General features: G+C 35.1%; 1 protein-coding gene across 1 annotated transcript; it reads left to right on the top strand.

Annotated features, from left to right (window-relative positions):
• Positions 1–543: 543 nt before the first annotated feature.
• ice1 (KIAA0947-like (H. sapiens)) lies at positions 544–24,806 on the top strand. The gene is made up of 19 exons (XM_059012813.1): positions 544–775; positions 3,786–3,844; positions 5,025–5,060; positions 6,273–6,290; positions 8,067–8,190; positions 8,574–8,650; positions 8,738–8,775; positions 9,225–9,307; positions 9,656–9,695; positions 10,060–10,116; positions 10,432–10,521; positions 11,932–12,410; positions 12,776–16,396; positions 17,201–17,369; positions 17,919–18,079; positions 19,591–19,781; positions 23,407–23,513; positions 23,601–23,699; positions 24,077–24,806. Exons 1-19 carry the CDS (start codon positions 686–688, stop codon positions 24,253–24,255), a joined length of 5,718 nt encoding a protein of 1,905 aa, XP_058868796.1. The 5' UTR covers positions 544–685; the 3' UTR covers positions 24,256–24,806.
• Positions 24,807–25,554: the final 748 nt, after the last annotated feature.

Raw genomic sequence — 25,554 nt, 5'->3', positions numbered from 1 at the left:
ATAGCTTTGGTTGAGGGCGCAGCGTAAAGGAACATCCCCTAGAAAGTGTCCTGAGGGCATCAGACGATTCTAGGGCATTTGCCAAGCACTCCCACCTTTTACTTCCAGAGCTCGGTAACTCTACGAAAACAACCCACTCTGACCCTAACCCAACTCCAGCCCTAAAACCTAACCGTAGTAACCCAATACATAACACTAAACCCAATCATTAAAAATCATCTGGCCCTCAGGACAGAGGACATTCCTTGGTGGGTTCAGGGATTCCGTACTGCATACGTAATTCTTTAAAAAAAAAAAAAAAAAAAAAATGACGCCGTTTGGGACCTTGTTGTTAGTTGCCTTAATACTTTCCTAATTCGAATACACTTTTCTCTAATGTAAATAAACTAATAAAGACATATATACAATTAAAATAAATCATCATAAATAAATACTGCTTTAAAACATTCTGTTATTTCTTTTATTTGCTGAAATGTGTACTGCGAACAGGTTTTTTTTTTTTTCAAACAGGCATTTCAGGAACACCCGTAGCCGCATGTTTGGGGTCCTGAATCAATTTGGTGCGCGTTGTGTGTTGCGTTTGTGTGGTGATGTTGGATCTTTTACTACAGTTTAAGAGTTTAAGGCGTGACAACTGTTTCGTTACATTTTGCTTTGTCCGGTTTGTATCTTGTTCTCTGTTACCATGATGCCCGGGGAGACTCACTCTCAAACAGCGGGAATCGCGTCTGACGCCACGATAGGAACCTGTCAGAACTGTACTGCATTGCAGCAGGTAGGTAAACACTCACACTTTAATTAGTCAGTACATGCAATAACAGACATACTTTTGAATATCCCTTCTCAGTCTATGTCAAATACGGGCTTTAGTCACAACTATTGTCATTAAGAACACATTTTTCTACCCAGATTTAAGTGCCGTCTTGACTAATAGTGGCACATTTTAAATGAAATTGATCAGGTGGCGTTTTATAAAGGTACAAATAATAAATCGTCAGGTTAGTAACTGGGCCGAAGTTATTTACTTGTTATTCCCGATTCGAGGCTGAAGTTGGTTACTTATTCGCACAGTTACTTATTGAATACAGTATCTCTCATTCTAAGGGTTTAATTCTTGGGGTTAAATCACATTGATAACCTGGCTGTGCCACCTCAAGTAGAGCATCATTTTAAAGTTTGGGCATTTCTCTTCAAAATAAAGTAGATTGCAGAGTGGAACAAGCAGACATTCACAGGCTATGCCACGACCCCCCTTATCAATAGTTGCCACTTTATTGAATATTAGCCCACATTCTAATGGTTAATTTACATTGATAGTCTGGTTGTGCCACCTCAAGGGTATTATTTGTAAGAGAAATGCCTGAGCTTTAAAATGATGCCCTACTTGAGGTGGCACAACCAGGCTATCAATGTGATTTGACCCTTAGAAATTGGCAATTTAGAAATATTAGAAATAAAATCATACAGACTCATATTAATATGGATGAACCTTGCTTAACTCATTTATCTAGACCAGTTAAGGCTATGATGGAGTCTTTTTCAATGATTTCTTTAGAGGACTTGACTGAGCTAGTTCTGCATATATGATCCCATCCCTTCTAAATTATTAATAGAAGTACATTGTTTTCTCAATACACACATACAAGAAATTATAAATTAATCACTTTCCTCTGGCATAGTTTGTTTAGCACTCAAGGTAACAGTGATCAATTATTACTTAAAAAAACAAACTTAGACCCTAAAGACCTCAATAGCTTTAGGCCAATTTCCAACCTGCCATTTTTAGCAAAGGTTCTTGAGCAAATTGTTGTAAACTAAGTACAACATTTTTTAGCTACCACCAGTATGTATGAGAAATTCCGGTCTGAATTTTGAGTTGCATGTAGCATTGAGACAGCCCTTGTTAGTGTACTAAATGATCTGTTGGTAAGCTGTGACTCTGGCTTTCCCTCTATTTTAATTCTCCTTAATCTAAGTGCTGCATTTGATACTGTTGACTACTTAATTTTATTGAATCATCTTGGAAGCTTGGTAGGTTTCTCAGGTGGTGTCTTATCATAGTTTAGGTCATATCTTTCCAACAGCTTCCAGTAGTCTCCATTGGGGGGAATAAATCGGTGTTATCAGAAGTTATCTTCTGATATTATTAGGGCGGCAGTGTGGAGCAGCGGTTAGGGCTCAGGACGCTTGACTCGTGGGTTCAATCCCAGGTGGGGGACACTTGAGCAAGGTACTTTACCTAGATTGCTCCAGTAAAAACCCAACTGTATAATGGGTAATTGTATGTAAAAAAAATAATATAATTGTATGTAAAAATAATGTGATATCTTGTAACAATTGCAAGTCATCCTGGATAAGGGCGTCTGCTAAGAAATAAATAATATCATCTGCGGTGTTCCTCAGGGTTCAGTTTTAAGCCCCTTGTTATTTTCTTTATATATGTTGCCATTAGGCAACATTATTCACAGACATGGAGTTAGCTTCCATTGTTACGCCGATGACACACAACTGTACTTGTCTGTAAATCCAGGGAACCCCTCTACTTGGGTGTTGTTATTTACATGCCTTGCTGATATAAAATGTTGGATGTCTCAATTTTTTTATGTTGAATTCAGACAAAACAGAGGTTATGTTTTTGGGCAGTCGGAACCAAATAAAAAACATTGACTTACAGGAGTTAGGGTTCAGCAGGTTTTCATCAAATCAAAAACTGGAAATGAAGAATTTGGGGGTCACTTTTGATCCAAATTTATCATTTGAGTCTCATACTAAAAAAAATGACTAATGTTTCTTTTTATCATTTGAGGAATATAGCCAAACTTAGACCCATTCTCTCTGTACCTGATTCTGAAAAGCTAATGCATGCATTTGTTTCATCCAGAATAGATTATTGTAATTCTGTTTACTGGTATTAAAACACTGCTGTCAGAATTCTAACTAAAACCAAACAAATTAGCATATTACTCCTGTCTTAGCTTCTTTGCACTGGCTCTCTGTGCATTTTAGAATTGATTATAAGATTTTGCTTGTAATTTATAAAGCCCTAAATAGATTAGCACCAGGTTATGTACAGGAATTGTTACAATCCAAGTTGCACTCTCCAGGCTGTGGGGCTGGGCAGGGAAATCTTTCTACTTTTAAAGCAGCATTGAAAACCCATTTTTATAATGGCTTTTTTACTATAATTTTAGCACTGACTGTGTATCATGTCTTTTGAATTGTTTCATAGGAATTATCTTTGCCTTTTAAATTGGGATTGGGGGGGGGGGGGGGGGGGTATATATTTCATGGAATAGCCTGTAAATGCCTGATTGTGCCACCCTGCAGTCTATTTTGAAGAGAAATGCCCAAGCTTTAAAATTATGCCCTACTTGAATGGGCATACCATTAGAATGTGAGATACTATTCAATAAAGTGGCAACTATTTTTAAATCTGTTTTGGTGATAATAGTTTCTGTTACATCAACTTCTTTTTAACTCCCTTCAACCAGCATCGAATCGTGAGAATTCTACTGATTGGCTCGCATGCAAGAGCGGGGGGAAGAAAAAAAAAAAAAAAAAAATTGGTTGCTGGGTAACCCATATAGACACAGGAAGGTAAAGTGAGTGACTCGGAGTAAAGCCAACAAAGTACCAATAAAACAAAAATAAAAAAAAATAACTTGTTTCTTATTATTATTTGCAACCCCATTGAACGGCACTTGCGACCCACTTTGGGGTCGAGAACAACAGTTTGAGTGACCACTGCATTATAATATGAACTTTCTATCTTCATGTCATTTCAGAATTTAAACGAATATGTAGCTGCAATATTAGCAATGAAGCAAAAGATAATTGACACGGAGTAAGTATTCTTTTTTCTTTTGAAGGAAATGGTTTTAGGTTTGTGAAAGAATAATTATTATTATACATGGTGAACACTAATTTCCCTATAAACTTCAGTGTTTTACAGCCTTATAGACGGTGGTGGTGCTAGACCTCTACAATAAGATTGCCCAAGTATAATAAGGTTGATTATAAAGCCGCTGACCTCAGTCATTAAAAGCAAACTCTACCACCTACTGGTATCCAATGCTAGATATGCCCTGTGTACATGAACACAGAACAAAACACTGCCAATACCAAAACAAACACGGAGAAATGTGTGGAAGAAAAGAATATGCAAGTACTAATAATAAGTTACTTCTGCCACCTGCCTGTTAGGCAGTGTACACTAATTTCTTGTGAAGTTATCCAGCTCCACCCTCCTAAAAGCCTTTTTTTTTCTGCTCAGTAATAATACAAAAAATAAAGTTGTTTTATATATTTTTAATTCTGTTTTCCAGTGTTATTTTCAACACTTCTTAAATTGTTAAATAAGCATTGCTAGTACAATTTCTGTCATGTCACCATGTATAATTAACAAATAAAATACACCAAAACTGTACACACTATGTAAGGCTATAATTCTATCGAGGGTTTCTGGTGACACTGATAACTCAAGCTAGCTCTCTCGTGATTTATGTCACCAGAAACCCTCGATACAATTACAGCCTTATTACACACAGTTGGGTGTACATTGTTCATTTTATTATTATTATTATTATTATTATTATTATTATTATTATTATTATTATTATTATTATTATTATTATTATTGATAGTAGTAATATTCATTATTAGTATAGCAATGGTTAATCTTGGACACAATAGGACACAATAACTATGCAATCCTGGCTGTTTTTTTGAGCAGATGTCCATAATATGAACAATGTATATAATTTAAAATCTGAAAGACAAGTGTCCTGTTTCATGAACCTTTATGAAAACATAGATGATCAAGTATATATCCCCAGCTACGTCCCACAATTTTACATATATCAGGAGCACTGCTTCTACAATTGTGATGAAACTTGTGCTGCCTAGAGGCATTATTAATCGTAAGGAATCAGAAAGTACAGTATATGGAGACATCTCTGTATCTCAAACTTACATTTTTTAAAACAAAATTTTGTGAATTAAATTGTCTCTTTTTTTTTCTACAGTCACCTGTTAACCGAGTACCAGCAGAAGTGTGATGATATCCTTTCTGAGATCTGTTAAGAGTAGTTTAATAAATAATATATAGAGACTACTGAATTTTCGTTCGTGGTATATGTTTTTTATTTGCTGCAGGAGGATGTCACGGTAAACCACAAGCTCTGAAAGGGGCGAGGTGGTTTATGTAATATATGCTTTATACCACAAATGTTTTTTAAAAATAAATAGCAATAAAATGGGTACATTTATGTTAAATCAATTAATACATCGATTATTTTACCTGGCAAATCTTTACTTTCTTCATTTTCAACAGACTATGCTTCGACACAGATTAAATTCAAACCCTTTTTATGGCCTCTTCGCAATGGTCTTGTTAACTAGAACCTTGAGCTCAGTCTGTCAATTTGCTGTCTAGGTACACATCTCTCAAGGACGAAATCTGCTTGCATTTAAATAATACGCAGGCAAATCGGTAACTGGCATTTCTTGATTACACTTGTTCTCAAGGAATTTGAAGTTCAAATCAAAACAACAATAGAAATCAGAAATTATTTCAGACATTTTAAAGTTGTTATGAAACACATATCGGTGGAGGTATTGTTGGAACTACCGAAGTGCAGCTCTGTCCTGAATTTCAGCAGCACACCACTGGATTGGAATGTAATGAAAGACCCATTCGAAACTAGTCCCAGTAACCATGTTATACCACTTTAGTGGAATAACAAAAATGTATCCAATGCTAGATATACCCATGCTTGTGGTATAAACAAAAATATACTGGTATGTGTGTGAGACACAGAGAGAGATAATGAGAGAAAGGGAGTTGCTGTTTGTCACTGAGGTGAAAACTATTTAGTATCCTGTGTAAGAAGGGTACTTTCTATTCAAACAATAAATTATGTAAATAACATTTTAACATTTGTTTTTTAATGGCCTAAAATTCATTCTAATTTTAGTTAATGCTGCAGTGTTAAGTACATTATGTTCATATTTATCGGCAAATTCTGTTATTCCAGTGAGTGTTTAGGAATTTAAAAAAACTCACAGCTAAAACCAATACTGTATACAGTATTTTAATTTGCATTAAAGAGCAATGAAAATGGCTGCCTAGGGATTTTCTTAAATTCAGAACCAGCAGGATTTCTATGTTCCTCTGTAATATGTTTTTAATATGGTGGTCTTGCTTTTTCTACAATGTGATAATCAGTGACATTATAATTATTTGCTAGTTCTTTCCTTGACAAATTATTACAGCTTCAGAGGGTTGAAAGGTAAGACTTTTTAAAAAACAATATTAGGGGTACACCGATTCTTGGCTGATACCGATACCGATAGCCAATGGTTATCTCCCCATATCGACTGATACCGATAATAAATATCCAGTCAAGAGTCCAGAGCCCTAACCACTACGCCACACTGCTGCCCTATATATTGTGTGCTTGACAGCAATTTATACATTTGTTTTACAACAGTCACACAAAAATAACACTTTGCATTTGTACTAGTAAAAACACTTCTGTAGAAAAAAATATATAATGTGACATTAACTTTTATAGCCACTACTGTTAAACGTTGCGTATTATAACTTAGACCTATACTGTAATTTACAGTTGAAAAAAAATGTAGCCTACGCAATGTCAACTACAACAAGGTTTGTTAATTTTGTATTTTAATTTACTATTTTAAGCTTACACTCCTTAAACATGCAACCCAACTTAAATTGTTCACTTAATCAAGATGTCATGAAAATATCCCGTTACAAAATTCTGTCAAACTTGAATTTGTTATTAAACAAGACGACACCCTTGTTTAATACACCCGCAACCAATGCAGATTAAGCAAGATAAACAAAAATTACGAAAGGTAATTCCCATTTAACGTTTAGAGAGCAGAGACATTGCAGAGGCAATTTTGTAACTTACTGCGCATTCATGCTGCATCAAATTGAACAATAATTTGCCTGGATAATACTATTTTCTTACGAATAGTAAATGCTCCTATTTATTACAGTTTTGTCAGCCTGAAACCAACTACAAAGCATTACTTAGGGTGAATGTTAGTCTGGTAACTGTATAGGCTACATGAACTCTAAACTACTACTACGACTACTACTACCTTAAACTATCAATGTTATTTAGGATTCAACCTATTTTTTTTTTTTTTTAAAGCATCAGAATAATATTCTACTCGCAGTTCATCGTTGGATTTAATGTAGCATCAAGTCTGTTCTACTGCACACAACTCGCTATCCTATTGTTGTCTTCAGATATTTAAAAAAAAAATTTAAAAATCCAAACACCGCTCTTTTGAGACATATTTACTGCATTTTGATCGCACGTTACACAGCACTGAGAAAATTAGTGTCTGTGTTCTTGTGTCAGAAGCGCGCCTGACCAAACATTAAATTCTGTGCTGTAAGCAATTCAAACATGAATGTCGGTGTACATAACAGCTAAAATAACAAAAACTGCCGATAGCCGATTGTGTTTTTTTTCCCTTGTATCGGTGCCATGCCGATAGGCTACCAATTATCGGTGCACCCCTAAAAGAAATATATATAGAGAGATATAGAGATATAGATAGATATATATATATCTATATCTATCTATATCTATATATATATCTATCTATCTATCTATATAGATATATATATATATATATATATATATATAGATATATAGATATATAGATATATAGATATAGATATATATGTAGATATATATAGATATATATAGATATATATAGATATATAGATATATATAATCTGCTAACTACTTATTTGTGTTTAATGCATGGTTGTACTGCATTTTACAGTTGATCTGTGTGCTTCAAGGTTAAAATTGTTGTTTAATCAAAGCATAACCACTGTGTTAAAGGTGATTTAAAAATAAGTCATAGGATACTCTGTACATAAACTGCATCTCTCTAGCAAAGGATGGTTGTTGTTGTAAATGTTTTAGTTATGGAGTTCAATAGACTACGGCTTATCAGCAATAGAAAATACTTTACATAAATAAATAGAACTTTTCCTCTTTATTTTTTTTCAGGGAGTCCAGCACACTCCATCATCAACTGGATGATCTTCTCTTGAAATGTACTCCACTGGAGGAACAAAATAAGAAACAAATTGAGGAAATACAGGCCATGAAATCTGAGCTGGAAGAAAAAAGGGTATGTGCATCTATTCAATGAACTTCTATGATAGTACAGCTTGGTTGAAGCCTTTGTTTAGTTTACTCACTTTCTGCCCACAAAGCCAGCACAGGTACATCTCAATAGTGCAAGCACTAATAAAGAGAGACCTGGTATTATTGGGATATTTCTAGCTATTATATGACATATGCTTTGGTAATTATTTGCTGGATTGATTTTGAGTTAAAACAAATAAGTAATTCTGCTCTTTAACAGTTGCTGGTGCTATGCTGTTGCTAAGCTGATGTTGTATAACAATATTTGATAACCCAACAAAAATGTATGGCAGAGAGATCCCACTTTTTAGTTTTTGGGCTAATTATTATTTTTTTTCTCCCATGTGTATTTTTTCTCCCCCATAGAGCTCCATAAAGATCTACCAGCAGACGTATCTGGAAATTGAAAGCCTAAAGGAAGAGAATAATAAAACTGAGGCTGCGTAAGATTTGCTTCATTCAAAGTTTCCCTTTTTTATCATACCTTACTTTGTAAACTTTTTGTAACATTGTCTTTTTTATAAACTTAGGAATAAGAAGCTTGAAGCGCAAGTGAAAAAGCTTGAAGGTCAGTATAAAGTTTTAAATGTATTTTTTTTAATATAGTTTGTGTGTTTGCATGCTGTACTAATTTGAGCTTATTTACACATTTTGGCATTAAAAATTGACAAGCTCATAATTTAGAATAATGGTTAGTTGTGTATAATGAATTGACTTTTCCCAATAAACTTTCCAAATTATATCAACAACCGAGAACTTATTTCACTTAAACATTATACAGTTTAAAGAGTTGTGAGTTTTTGCTTTGAATATCACATCCTCTATTGTACCTAATAATATATACATACATGCAAATACAAACTTACACACCCAGGTGTATTTTGCATTTTTGTGTGCATGCACTGACAGACATTCAGACATCTACAGCTATCAAAATCGGGTGTTGTAGGTAGTCTTGTACTTTTATTTTTTCTTCTAAATATTATTGATTTTAATGTTTTTTTGTTTGATTTTAAGAAACAACAACAAAGCAGAGCCAAGAGATCAAACAGTTGAAAACAGAGAAAAAGACATTGGAGAAAGATTTAAAGAAAACCCATGTAAGTTCTTTAGTTGTCAGATAAATCAAATAATTAATTTAGTTTTGAATGAAGGCATCAGAAATTGGTGGAAGCAAAAAGTTCTGCAGATGAAATGGTAGCATTTATTTGACCAACTGCAAAAAGATAACTTCGTTGCTAATTTGGTTGGTTATGTGCATAATATGGATATTACTGTGTGTTCATTGGGGAAAGAAAATGTACAATTGGGAGCACTGAGTAAAGGCATGGTGCCACACCCTACCTCTTCCACTCTTTATAATTAAGTTAGTGGTAAATTGTGATGGGGGGAGGTTTTAAAGGACTATGAACACTTAAAGTAACTGAAATATATGTTTTGTTTTACAGAAACAGCTTGAAAAAACTGAGAAACGAAATCAACAGAAAGGTCATTTTATAATTTGGTTAACTACTACTTTTATCCATTCACAAAACTAATCTTGGATATCATTAACTAAATTAGTTAATTTTATTTGTCATTTTTTGAGCAATTAAGAGTTTACACAATTTCACATTGTTTGCTCTCTCATTGTGTGATTTAGTCCCATTGATTATGCTTGTTTTTTAAACGTTCACAATAAATGTCAACTGTACATTTTAGTTTACTTCAGTTGTTTACATATTTAAATATTCTTTAAATATATTAATTCTTGAAACTGTTATAGACTTGTTAAAGAAAGCAGAAACAGTCTTAAACAGTTTGATGAATATCAAACTTTGTGTTGAACCGAAATTCATAATCACTTTTGCAGTATTGAAGCATGCATGGACTCAAAATAATTCAACAGAGGAAACAAAAATTGATAAAAGTAAGTATATTTTAATCTTTTAATTTGAATAACTCTACAGTTTACTGTTTTGAAAAATAATGCCAAAGTTCTTATATAGCACTATTAGGCTTATTTTGTGACAACAGTAATGTTATGTGGACATTCTAAGCCAGGTGTTCAACATATGGTTAGATGAAAGTTGTATATTTTATTTATTACGTTTCTTGTAATCCCAGGCTTGGCCAGTCCACACATTAGTCCAGTGTTCTTAATACTTTGCTTCTCCTCCCCATGGAGGAGTTATAGTACTTAACTGTGTAATGTATTGATCTTGTTTTTATTTTTCTATTGTAGCTAAAATGAAGCTGCTTCTGGAAGAACTTTGGATGTGTATAGAACCTTCAGCCCAGGTATCACAGAGGAAGGACATTCAGAACTTTTCTGGTAAACTAATCCCACATCTTGTTAACATTAGCAATATTCCTGTATATTGTACATTGTTAGGCCATCTATGCCAATTTATGTTTCCATTTACAACTTCTACACAAAAACTGGTAGAAAGCAAGAAACAGGTGTAGTTAAGACCTCTTAAAATCAAGTTTCATTTGCAACATTTGATCTAAACTACGTGATACTTACTACTTGTTTATGAAATCACAAACACATTTTTAAACAACAAGAAGAAGAATAATATTAGAGTATTTGAATTTGAAATAAGAGTTAGATAGTCATAACGAGACTTAACCTGGTAATTCATCTTAACAGATTAATCTGATATAAACAGGGACATAGAGATAAATACAAGTATATCTTAACCAACATCTTTGTAAGTGGGACAACAGTTATAATGCAAGAAAACTATGTAAATAAAGCAGTGATCTTGCAAGATGGGTTGTGCATTAAACAGACTATTGGTATTTAAAAAAAAAAAAAAAGTATATATATATATATATATATATATATATATATATATATATATGTGTGTGTGTGTGTGTGTGTGTGTGTGTGTGTGTGTGTGTGTGTATATTATATATATATATATATATATATATATATATATATATATATATATATATATATATATATATATATATATAGTAAAAGATCCGTAGCACTCACGGGTTCGTGCCCCTTTAAAATACGACCCAGCACAACAGAAGTGGATTTTTAAAGCGCGTTTGCGCTATATTTTAATAAACAGAAAATAAACAAAATACAAAACAAAACCTAACTCCTCTTGGAGCACTAACTCAACTCTCAGGAACACCCTGTCTAACACGGGACAGCTAAGCTGTTTCCCCGCCCTTACATAAACACACGTTTGACACAGCACTTACTTTTCTGGCTACTTGGAAGCAGAGCACCTCTCTTCTGCTTCCTTCTTCTCAGCAGCCTCGTGCAGCCCTGCTGCACGTCTTAAATACCCTGCACCCGTTTCTGATTTTTAATCACCCACGGGTGCAGGGGATAATACATAATAAAACAATTAACAAACAATTAAATTAAACAATAACACAATTAGCAAATTAAATTAAACAATACAGCAAACAAACAAACAAAGGTACATTCTCTCGCAGGGAGGTTTTAACCCCCTCCCTGCTGTCTCACACAACCCGCTATCTCACAATATATATAAAGACATATATATAAAAGAACATAAAGTTTACAAACCAGAGGAGGCCATTCATATATATATATATATATATATATATATGTGTGTGTGTGTGTGTGTGTGTGTATATATATATATATATATATATATATATATATATATATATATATATATATATACATATATATATATATATATATATATATATATATAATATGTATGTTTTACTGGTTCATTTGCAGAAGAGACTGGAAAGCATCGCAGAAGACCCAGAGACTTGCATCATTCCATGCAGACACATTTTCCTGGTAGCCCATTGAAAGACCAGCAACATTGCAAGAATGGACCCTTTCCCAGTAGCCCGTTGAAAGACATGCAGTTTTGCAAGCACTCGCCCATTCCCATAAACGATCTGGCAGCTTCTACCCATCTACATAATCTAGCAGTACCTGAAATGCAGCACAACACAAAACACAAAAGCATTAAGCACACACAAATGACTGAAAGCAGTAGCAGAGAGAGAGATCACTTTAATGAAGGCCCCATCTTAAATAAGGAAACTGGACAAAAATACTTAAATGAAGACCTTTTGCATGTTTCTGGAGATGAACAAATGGCACATAGTCCAGTACCTGGACAAAACCTTGATGAAATACTCGACTGGTTGAAACCTCTCCCACCACTCCTGTCTCCTGTGCACTTTTCACTGCCTCATAATCAGGTAGGCATGCTGAATTAAATGTATTTATCATAACGTTTAGACTGGGAAGTTAGTATTAGACCAAATGTTTTGGTGAGGTGTATAAATAGAATAAATTAATGTTATTGATATATTAGTTAATTTTAAAGGGTTTCCAATTATTTTAAAAAAGTTAATCTGTTACCTGTGGCTTTCACGCTTTGTATGTCTATTTTTAAATATGATTCTTTTAAATTATTTTATGTTTTATTTATTGTGAGTTGTTTTTTTTTTTTCCTGTGAATCCTTGTTCATTTGCTTTGGATAAGGCTATTGTAGGTGAAATATAAAGTGTGCACATGCTTTTTAAAATGTGAATATACTGGTAACTTCTTTGTGTTTTTCAGGATACTTTACTTGACAATTCAACAAATTTAAATGAGGAGGAGGAGGAGGAGGAAGAGAAGGTAATATCCAACAGCAATGAGTTAAAGAAACTCTGTGAAGGTGACAAACCCAGTGAAAACCCTGAATCCATCAATAAGCACTTTTCTGAACCAAGCATGGCTCAGGCCATGGATCTTCCTTTAGTTGGGTTGTCTAACAACACTTCATCCAGTGCTCTGTTATTTCACAAACACCCACCCTGTATGCTTACAGAGGCTGAATGTGATGACAAGGCAATTTTAGAGCAACAAATGAGGGAAAGCAACCCGTCTTTCCTGGAAGAGTCAACTGAAATGATGGATGTTCAGAGTGACAGTTTGCAAATTGGTGATAATAGTGACTGCTTTAATTCATCTGTTGAAGCTAATGAGAATGATGCATTGGTAGATAATTTACAAAAAGAAACCTCTCAACACAGCACTGTGAAGGTTGAGGCGGTGGAAGACTGTGTTTTAAATTCATCAGCATCTGATGAAGGAAGCACAGGTGTTATGAAGTCAGACTCTGAACAACTGAAAAACATACAATCCCTGCAAGAGCCTGAAAGCTCAGGAACAGAATATATGGAGGTAGAGCACGTAAAGCAAGAAGAAACTCAAAAGGATATAGAGGCTGTTAAAGAAAGTTTAATAAATGCCTCAACAGACAGTGCAACGTTAAGCCACCATGAGGATATAATAGAAAATAATCTAAAAAGCTCTGCTCCTGTGGCTAGTGATGATCAGAATATGCTATTCGTAGATTCTCCTACAAAACATTGTTTAAGCCGAGGGGAAAAGGAAGCCCAAGATTCTTCTGCAAAGGATTATTTAACCTTCCTGGCAACTAAAGAATCAGAGATCAAAGAATCTCAGCCTTTACAAAGCAATGGCACTACTAATATAGAGACTGTGAATGAAGCTTCAGTTGGGTGTTTTCAGAATCAAGAGATTTCTTGCACTGGTGAGTTGAGCCACAGTACAGGATTTACTAAAAATGAAGTGGAGTGCGCAACAGAAATTGAGATGGTAAGCATGGCTGAAACTTTTACTGTCTTACAAAAGCCTAACTTAAAAGGAAATGTGTATGCAAAAATCTCTGATGGAGCAGATTCAGCAAAAGAGAATGAACTCTCCCATAAGAGTTCAGAATCTACAGAAGATGAAGCAGGGCTCACAAAGGCACCTGAGATGGAAACCGTGGCAGTAAATGGTTATGTTTTGCAACAAGCTCATTTAACAGGAACTACTTGCAAACCAAACTGTGACGAAACTGATCCAGCAACTGAGAGTGTGTCCACAAACTACAGCACAGGATGTACTGAAGATGAAATAGAACACTTGGCCGAGTCAGAGATGTTAACCGTTGCAGACACTTGCTCTGGCTTACAAAAAGACCAGTTAACAGGAACTTGTCACAAACCCAACACTGAAAGAACTGATCCAATAAAAGAGAATAAATCCTCTGTTGACAGTTCAGCATGTAACGAATATGAAGTTGAATGTGGAAGAGAAGCAGAGATGATAAAAAGGACTGAAACTCCCTTTAGCTTATTACAAAAATCCATCTTAACCCCAAATGCTTATGCAACAAATCCTAATGGAGCTGACAGAATAATAGCAGAGAAACCCACCAGTTACAGTTTAGAGTCAACCTCCTTTACGAAGACAGATGGTACCACTGATGTGAAGTCTTCCATTGAAGAGACATCCAGTGACATCATTATGATGGAAGAAAGACTCTGCTCCAAGGCTTGTCCTGTGACCCAAGAAGAAACTGAGGATGATCAAGATAATTTTACACTGCAGAGAAAGGTCAAGAAAACAAAGAGCAAGGGTAATGGAAGCTCTGGTTTGGAAGAAAAGGGGATCAATTTAAGCAGCTGCAAAGAATCTGTGCCAGAGGTCCCCATAGATGTGCAAGCATCAATAGATAATCAGATGAGTATGAATGACAATAAGGCACTTGAAATGTCTGAAGAGGGAATTCCAAATATTGATACGTGTGATGCATTGAAAGTAAAAATAGACAGCAAAGATCTAACCACAGAACATACTTCCTTAAACAAACATTCAGATAGAAGTACTTCAGAAACTACAACCGATGAAAATTCAGAATTAGAACAGGATATAATGGCATATAAGAAAAAGCCAGAGGAAAACATGGAAATCTGCAAAAGTATAGTAGTTAACGGGGCAGAGTGCAATGTACAAGTGACTGGTTTAGACAATGTGTTAACAACTGGGCCAGATTCCCAGCATGGTGATAATGCATCAAATGAAAGCCTTTTGTGTGAATCGTCAGAGATAGTATTAAGTGAAGAATCAGAAAATATAAGCATAAAAGATAATGATACCAGTAATAAGGTATCACCCCCAGTTGTACCCAAAACTGAGATTAAAGAAGAAACCACTGTATCTAGTCACAGATGGCAGCATTCTGCTTCAGTGCAGAATACAAAAGCCAAGCAAAAAGAGAAAGAACCAAGCCAGACAACCCCCCCTGTATTAGCCACTGCTGACACCTCAACCTCAATAAAGCATTCACCAGACTCGATAAGCAAAGTTAGGACAGAGATGGGACCACCTCTCCGTCCACTACTGCCACCGCTACTAGCCACCCCACCAAGATTTCTAAAATGTATCTCTCCTCCCATGTCCACGTGCAGTAGGTCATCTTTCCCTTCCCCTTCCCCTATGGAGGATTTGGTCTCCCCACTGCGAGAAACACCAATACCTCCACTTATGTCACCACTGTCGGATGGACTCAAGCACAAATCTCCATTATTGGCCACCCCATCCCCATCAGACATAACCAAAAACAGAAGGATCCAATCTTCCCCATTGCAGTTCTGTGCGGCCACCCCAAAGCATGCTGTCCCTGTTCCTGGCAGGCTGCCTCCTTCAGCAATGAATGCAATCAACTCCTCTCCTGGCATTCCCCAGGAGAACTCTGTTAGAATCCTTGATACCATGTATCCAGAGCTTTCAGCTCGTGCAAGAACTCTCAACATTCTCAAAGGAAACATTCAGCTCACCAGATGTGCATCTGGCGTTGGGAACATTGTACCAGGACCTGTCAATCAGATCTCTGGTTTTAAAGCCATCAATTCTTCAACAACAGCTTTCACCAAAACTGGAAAAGCTTGTGAAGCAGAAAACAGCTGTTTTAGACAAGTCACGGAGAGGTTAAGTTCTATGGGATTGCCTGATCAAGTCTGGAAAAGACCAGGTGTAAATCTACATTTACCAAAAAGTGCCAAAAGGCTTCGGTTAGATAACGATTCACCAGTAGCAGAAAGGGTGAATTTGCCTGTTGCATCTCTGGAGGATTCCAAAAGTAATGTGATTAAAGATGAACTTTTGAAAGATTTGCGTGGGAGTTTAGAGCAACCTGTTGATATTAAATCATCTGAAGTGTTAAAGTCACAAAGCAATCCTACTGAAGAGGCCATTTCCAAGGCATTTGAAAAAATTGCAAAGTGCTGTTTTGATTTGATGCCTGTTATTCGAAGCCATGTGCACGTTGGAAACATTTCTCAGGTACCAGTACTGAGAGATGAAGAGAAGGAGGTCATCCATGAGTTCTGTGTGGTAAACAAGGTGAGCTATTATCATTTTTCTCAAAAAGCATTTGAACCACAAACACTGCAGAGCATATTGTATTACATGAAATGTTCCTTTTTTCTTCTTCAAACTAATTTGTTTTCAGTGTAACAGTATTAAGCATTTTACTTATTCTCAGGGTTACATTATAACAAAGGGAAACTTTTTATTATTATTTTATTTAAATTTTTTTACACTGTGATGCCTAGACGCAGAGTAAGCAGTAGGCAGTTGCCACAGCACAGCAGAAAAAAAAAAAAAAAACCTAAAAAGTGCTACCATGCTGCCAAACCCAGTAGAATAACAAGGGGCAAAGGAGTGGAAGACAGGAAACCATGTATATGTGTTTATGTTCTGTTTAAGTATGTATTCGAGATTTGTGCAAGAATATTTTTGATCAAAAAACACATTCATAGACTGTACAACAATTGCAAAACTGTAGATGTCAGATGCAGAATCACAAAGTGGCATAAACCATAAAACACTCCTGTCCATATTTATTTACAAAAGGACAACACCATTAATGTTACTAAACTAGTAAGAAATAAGGGGTGGCATTTAGTGAAGTTATGGATTTTGCTTTCAGTAGATAGGAGGTAGGCAGAAATCTGCAACTCCTCTGATTAATTTGCTTCACGTAGCAGATTTTTATTTGGCGGTTTGTCTAGCTCCTTGTTGCCGCTTGACTTGGATTTCTTTCTTTTTTTTATTTTCCTTTTACAATGCCCCCCCCCCCCCCCCCCCCCCCCCCTGCGACATAATAGTCGGTAACGATTTGTTGTTTTTTTTTTTTTTCTACAGCACCTTGCAGAAGGTTTGCTGGTTGCCATTCTCACGAAACTGAAGACTGAAAAAAAGAGCATGAAGAGTTGCTACCTTCAGGCCCTCTGTAGAGTTTATGTTGGAATTTGTCGGCAGCAAGGAGACTTGGAAAGAGCCCGCCTTTTTTCATACAGTATTCTAAAAGAAGGTAATGTTATATCTGAATTATGTTATTCAATAGATATAGATTATAGATATATAGATATTACTGAGCTACGCAGTGTAAGCTGACAATGTATTGATAGGATACCATAGTTTTATTTTATCTGCATTTTATGGATCTGCAGGGTGCAAGCAACGTCAGTGGTTAAATCATTTTCGTAGTATTCAATAGTAATGCATGCTCACTTGCATTATACAATCATCAATCTGTGGTACTAATCTGATAATGGTGAAACGTTTCAATTGGGTACCATACCTTGTGAATCATTTATGGACTATGCATTTTAGACAAGTTTTTTTGAGCAAAAACCTTAAACAATCATATGGTAGCATTGATTAAATTTTAAGTTTTAAGTTTGTTGATGAGAAAACAACATTGCATTTGGTTGTTTTAGCAATGTTTGTTTGTAAACATCTAATTAATACTTTTTACATGAAAAACAATTGTGTGAGAAGGTTCAAGGGATGTGAGAAATGAATGTCTTCGTAACATAACCAACAATATTTTAAACATTTCTTTTTTTATTTAATGCAGATTTTCCAGAGTCTGACAAGCTGATTTTATTTGTTGCAAGTACTTGGCACAATGTGTTTTCCTTGCAAGGGCTGATTAATAAAGCAATGCAGGCTGTAACCAGGCAACGTGCTAAGGGAGAAGTTCTGACATGTCTCAGTGCCTATCTGGGCTGGGAGAAGGTATTTATTAGCTTTTATTCTATTTTACAACCATAATCTCAATTCCCTTGGCAATTAATCCTGATTTTGTATTTTACACTTCAGTTTTTATGCTCCTTGGTCCTGTCCACACTATGCCTTTTAACCCTTTGCAGTCCATTTATTAAGTGTGCGTCAGGTCCAATTTATTTTCACACGCGCAGTTAATTTTAGACGCGCTGTTTAAAATGTATTTTTTTCCACAGTCAAGCGGGTTTAAATGGCCCTGCATATCAACAAAGCACTCACTAGGCTTCTCCAGCCCCGCCACACCCTTTCGTTCGCTATAGCTTTCATCTATGTAATAAATAATAATAAAAATAATAGTCGTACATACCGATCAATCATCTCCGGATCACTTGTTTTATCACCAAACTCCTCAATATTGCGATCAAAGTCATTATTTTATTACTATAACATCTGAAAAAAGCTCTGCAAATGTCCATGATAGTCTCTGTGCGCTGACGCACTCAGCCAGCTTGTTTACTATGACCGCCCCGTTATCTGATACCAGGGCTATATGTATGACTATTTATGAGATACGCCTTTTTTTTTTTGTTTGTTTGTTTCCCCCCCCCCCCCCGACTTGTCGCTCCCACTCGGCAATTGAATGGTTTTCTCGGCTTTTTCCGGAGAAAAAACGACTAGAAACCCGTTTTTTGCGTTGCTATAATGATGTCGGACCCAGTCCGACAAAGGACCTGAGAGGAATAATTGCAATGTCGGACCCAGTCCGACAATGGACCGCAAAGGGTTAAACCAAATTAGTTGCCTTTTAAACCTGCTTAAAACTGCTAAATACGGTTAGCGTCTACATTACGTAGCGTTTTAATACCGTACTTGAGAACCAGACTCAAAACAGAGTCCGGTTCTAAATTAGATCGCATCAGGTAGTGCGGTTTATCAGAAGTGTTGATGCTGAAATACCGAACTACATTTTTTGTGTATCCTTCAATATCCCAAAATGCTTTGTATTTATTTATTTTTAGCAATATGGACCTCTATTAATATGGAGCATAACATTGTTTTAAAATAAAATACAGTGCATAGTCAGATACTATCGTATTAATTCCCACTAGGAACTGTAACCAAACTATTCTAATAGTGTGTGGACACGTTAAGCCGGACTAAACATTAAATGGTTCTTCAGTGTGGACACTTTGCGCTGGATTAATTAGAATGGTTTAGAGTACAGTTCTCGATCGATTATGTAGTGTGGGCTTTTGATATAATAGTATTCTTTCTTCTCTCCAAAGAGAGAAATGCTTTCAGCCCTCAAAAAAAATAGTAGTAGTAATAATAATAAAAATAAAAAACCTGATTGTTATTCTGCTGCTGTATATTGATACCTGCTGTTTGTTCCTATTGGCAACAAAACCTGCATTTTTAGTAAAGAAAACAGAATGCTATTAATGTGTTCATGGTAAATGAAAATTTAGTGTAATATTTCCTTAAAACATGTCACTGAACAAACCATGTCTATTTCTTTCCAGAACCCTCCCTGTGATGTAGCAAAGTTGATTACTGGTACAATTTGTGCTCTAAAAACAGGCGTCTGTATGAAATTCCAGCCTCATGAGAAACGTGGAGAAGACCTGAGCCCTCCTGTGTGGGATCATATTTTTGCAACAGAACTTTTGTGTTCCCAGCTTCAGTGGAAGTGGACACATGACAATTTAATATGGTAAATCTGTCCATTACATTAAATGGTTTGACTGCTGTAGCAGGAAACTAACACATCATTAATTGCTTGAAGAGGCTAGTATTTCAGATGCAGGCATTACTAGAGGTCAGAAGTATCACTAGGTGGACTTGCTGGTTAAAGATGGTGGACATTCTACTGAATACATTCTGTGTTACTTCTGTGTGTATATGTTGGATGCATACATGTGAATATAGATAAAACTCATATGCATCCACATAGATAAATGTGTTTACATGTTCATCTAGTGTGTGTATACAGTGGCTCTCAAAAGTATTCACCCCCTTGGACTTTTCCTCATTTTATTGTGTTACAACATGGAATCAAAATGGATTTAATTAGGAGTTTTTGCCACTGATAAACACAAAAAAAGTCCATAATGTCAAAGTGAAAAATAAAATCTACAAATTGTTCTAAATTAATTACAAATACAGAAACAATAAAATGTGGAAAAGTCCAAGGGGGGTGAATACTTTTGAGAGCCACTGTATGGTAATGGGTGAATGTTTTCCATTAAAATGGCCTATCCCAGGTCCATTACTATGATTTGTGTAGAAATGCCAAAAAAAATAAGGGGGGGATTGAGACCATAGGCACCTAACTCAAAGAGCACAGGGGAGGCAAACTGTTTTGCCCCTCTACTTCTTTTGCTCAGTGTATACAAACTGTTCTAGATTTTGTTATAGTTTTGGCTTTTAAATCATTTAAAATGTAATAAAAAAAACAGTCATTCAGAAGACGGAAGAACTCTGATTTGATTAAAAAAAATTTAAAACATTTAAAAGCACAATAAAACATACCCTACACAAACATTGGTTTGACCCATAGTTAGTGCTGCACTATTTACAACAAGCTAACGTTAGCAGCGGTGTGACTGCAACAGAAGAAACTGGGCTGGAGACTACAAAAAATGATTATTTAAATATGGGCTAGGTAGTTGTTTAGTTTTTTATTTTCTTAATTTAAATTATATGCATTGAAAAAAGAGAGAGAGAGAAGAAGTTATTAGTTCATGTTGCTGCAGGGCCATGAACGGGTTTAAGTTCAACACCAACTAGTAATAAGCACTAATAATAATCTCAAGCAGTGGTATTTCAAAATAACAAACCCATTTTTACTATAGTAAGCTAATTTTTTTTCAATTTTTTCAATAAAAACTTGTTCTTTATTGAAATACATTTTCAGTTTTCATATTGAAGCTTGTTTACTACTCATTCAATCAAAGCAAGCAGGAATTTGCTTGCATCGTTTGAGACGTTTTTCAAGTCAAGTAAACTTACTTGTGTATAAAAAACGACAGTAGTCGGTCTTTCTTTCACAGCCATTGTCATCTTACTTTAAAGGTACGTACATGAAATCGTAAGGTCATTTAACATATTTTACTTCTATTACTCTCTCTGTCGTTCTGCGCACTGTCAGCCCTTGTTAAAGATAAAAAATAATGTACCCAGTCCGAAGCATGTGCAAAACTTGCCCCAGTATTTTAAAGTAAAAATTATAAATATTTTAAAACTAGCAAGAAATCACTTTGGTGCAGTAGCAACAGTTACATTATTGTTTTAAGTTATTTTATTATGGGCAAACTTTGCCATTTAACTCCATGGACCATATTTAGAAGCAAACACAGACATAATTTCTTAGAGGAATAAAAAAACTCCTCACTGGTCCTTCCTGCAACTAAGTTTATACTGTTAAATATATACTGTTGAAATTGTTTTATTCAGCAAAACACTAATGTGTTTGCATTTGCTTCAGAATGAAGTCTCTCTCTCTCTCGTAAACCAATGCTTCTGACATGGCAAGTATTTTGAACTGCCTTAGGGAATACTTCAAAAGAACATTACTTGCTTTTCTTTGTTTATTTAACACTTTCCTTTAATAAACTACATGTGGGAATTCTAGGTGTAGATATGCCATTGATAGTGGTTGTGCCATTTGGTGCTACTTGCATGTATTTGTAATTAATGCATGCTCAGTAAGTACATCTTGAACATTTTATGCTGAAACACCTGGCCAAGTTTGTGGGTTTGCAATTACTAAAATTGTAACTTCACAATAGCAAGGTTTTCTTGGTTTCTTAGAGGTTTTTAATTGTAAAAAATGTCTCTCTGTGCTCGGCAGTTAGTCCTTCATTTTGCCCCCCACTTTTTAACAAAGTTAGGCGCTTATGATTGAGGCACAAAATTCTTGGACTATTGCTTCTAACATTGATAAAACACTGATTGGTTGTACCTATAGGTACCAAAACTGACTCTGTGTTACTGAATAAGAAAGTTTATTGATCCAGAGCTTATCTATACTTGGTGAGTGCGATTTACATTTTTGTTATTATATAGTTAAATAAACTGTTAATGCAAAAGCTTTATTTTTACAGTTGGTTATTAGTTATCAATATTGAATATTATGTCAAACTCCTTAAATTAGGTCTTAAAACTGTCAAAATGATCCTTGAAAAGTCCTTGAAATTTGTAACAGAAAAACTGTATTCCCTGTATTTACGACATCAGACTGAGTTAAGCAGAGATTGCATATGATTTTTGCGCTGAGGTTTTATAAAATGAATATTATGTGAATTGGGCATACATGTGAAAGGTTTGAGTAACCAGCCTTGTGTGATTTATCAGGTTGGTCCATCTGGTAAAATGACAAGTTGAAAGTGAAGTCATTTCTGAATTTCTCTTCTACAAAGTCAAGTGCAAATTTGCTTCTGAAAGTGGTCCAAAATGGCTTAGAATGCATCTGAGAGCATGTCAACCCCAGAGCTTACGGGGGCCTAGGTGGGGTCCCCAGACCCCCGGCCAAAAAGTTGTTTTTGCCCCAGGAGTTGTCAAAATGATCAGTGGCCATATATATATATATATATATATATATATATTTTAGCTCAAAGAGCCAGCTGCCCATATATATATATATATATATATATATATATATATATATATATATATATATATATATATATATATATATATATATTTATTATTATTATTATTATTATTATTATTATTATTACAATTAAAATGATATTTACAAAGTTTTAGATGTTTTACATGTAAAATAAACAAAATAAACCTAGCTCTCAGCTGGAGCACTAACTAACGTACTTCGTGTGGAACAAACACAAGATCTCTTACTAACGCCTCTATACCCCCATCACAATGCTATTGGATAAGCCATTTCTATCGAGGTGTCATTAACTTTAACAAGCAGTTAACCAATTGACTATTATCCATAATTCATTAAGGAAAGCAGCTGTGGATTTTTCGTGGGAACTCATGACATCTAGTGGTCAACCCATTACACTGCAGCCAGGGAACAAGCTCTTATCATTCTCGTACTAAGTTTAATTCTGCACCACAGTAATCATATCGGTCTGCTTTTAAGAATCAACCGCTTATAAGAATCGAAACACCCGGGACGGATGTGATTCTTATAAACGGACTTCACTCTGTGTGTGTGTGTGTGTGTATATATATATATATATATATATATATATATATAGAGAGAGAGAGAGAGAATATTAACCAGTATAAAAGCTGGTGTTGCTTTTCCCATATTTACAAAAGTGTTTCAATTGTTTGTTTATTTATTTATTTATTTATTTATTTAGCAAGGAGCTTTGGCCAATAATGAACAAATGGGTAAAGCAAGGAAAAGGAATAGAACAAGTGGGGATTACATCAGATGTTACAGTAGCTGCTGTCCTGCGGCTAATAGGCAAGTACAATAATCCTACCCACTGACAATTCTTGTTTTAAAACAAATAAATAAATACAAATAGAACTTGCATCTTGCTTTTTTTAGGGCGTCTAGGACAGCTGGGTCTGAAGAAAAGATATGTTGATTCTGTGAAAAATGTTGCAACAGTCATCAACACGTTTGGCAGACATGCTAATGCAGAAGGTAAAGAAAACATGATAAAAGCCTCTGACAGAGCTCCCTCTTTAAAGCAGATTATCCCAGTTTTTTTAATTTAATTTAGTGTTTTGAATCTAAATGTGGAGTGTTTACTGACAATGCATCTCTTGAAATAATTTTAATTACATACACACAGAAAACTGATTTATTAACTCATGTGAAACTAATTCTGAAAGACAGGTTGTTTTGCCATGAGGAACATTCTCTGGGTTGGTAAAAAGTGAACGTTTTGGTGTTTTATGACTAATTCTAAAAACAGTGTGTTATTTATACCAGTATCTCAAATGTGGAGGCTATTTGATGCTGTGTTGTTAGATTTTAACTTGAAGTGTTAATTTATGTCTATTTTGTCTTGTTTGTAGGTGTTCCCTGGGGTGTGCAGTTGGCAACAGTGTATGCTATTTATGATCTGGCACCAAGCAATCCAAAGGAAGCCATGGAATCACTTGCAGCTTGGAGATCGGAAACCACCAGAACAGTCCCGCCTGCAGTTACCAGCTGTATAACACAAATGGGCTCCATGTGCCGTCAAATAAGATAAAAATAATTACAAGTTGTTGCAATAGACTAATAATATGAAGGGTAAAGGCATCAATGAGTCTGACAGGCTTTCAAATTTTGTGTTACACAAAGTATATGGACAATGTGTTGTTATCTTGGTTTTACTTTGTTTGTTGTCATTGATTCCTGTCAGTGTGTTTCTTAGTGCTAGGAATCTTAAGTGTCTGAACTGAGGGCTTGACCCTTTAAAACATTTCAGAAGTATTCTGCCTTTATAAAATCATTATCCAATTGTTGCAAAGGCACAAACAAGTGGAAAAAAACCTGTGCCAGTAGTTAAGGTGTTATGGCTTTCTAATGGGAATATACTTTCTCCAAGTCTTTCTTTTTAGATGTATTTTGTACATTTAACTTGGAAATTATTTTTCTTTCATTTGTTTTTTTATTTCTTAAGATAAATACTGTTGACCACTTTTATGACTATTTCTCAGAAATTGATATGAGGTGTACCTCTTCATTTGTATAGTCATGCATTCTACTTTTGTAATATATGTTCTAATATCCCTCTGTACATAAATGATTGTTCTAAAATCGTCTAACACATTTACTTTTGAATAGGACATTAACTTTTTTTTTTCGTTTGCAAAGGAACAATGGTCTTTGCTATATTGTAATTATAGGCTCTATGTATGTTAATGTCTTCTAGAAACCATTTGAATTGTTTTATACAGTATTCAAATGAAAAAACCCAATGTAATTGATCCTTCTGAGTGTTTTGTAGATCCTTACACGACAATTCAGACAATGTATTAAGATACGATTTAACTGCAGTGCACACTAATGTTGTTTTAGATATGAATGTCTGAAACATAGGAAGTGCAGCTAAAATGCAACATACTGTTACGTATCTCAGAATTTAAAATACAATTTAATCATGCTTTTGTCGGTAGAATATTGATTATATTTGCTTCTTATACCAAATTTATTGTTCCAAAACTTGCGCTAATGAAGGTTGATTTAAAGAGTTTAGTTGAGTACTCATTAATGCCTGCCAAAACAGTCACCCTTACCTGAAAAAATATGCTCCTAATATGTACAGTAAAGAGATGGGTCACGCTGATGACTTTTCTCACATTTTTATATGGCCAGCTCCATAATCTGGAGAATGTAATGACACAGGGTCTCTATAAACTTTGTTTTTGTTTTGGAAAGGAATGGACAGATGCTGTAATTGTCAGTACAAAGCAGAAGTCCTGTAAGTCCTGTTTATTCTTCTAAATAACACTTGGTCCCTATGGGCTGAGACCACACCATAACAACCCCCCCCCCCCCCCCCTTT

This window comes from Acipenser ruthenus, chromosome 3 (genome assembly GCF_902713425.1).
Source record: "Acipenser ruthenus chromosome 3, fAciRut3.2 maternal haplotype, whole genome shotgun sequence".
Classification (NCBI taxonomy): Eukaryota; Metazoa; Chordata; class Actinopteri; order Acipenseriformes; family Acipenseridae; genus Acipenser; species Acipenser ruthenus.
Note: the sequence above shows the minus strand (reverse complement) of the source record. Positions and strands in the feature narration are given on the sequence as shown.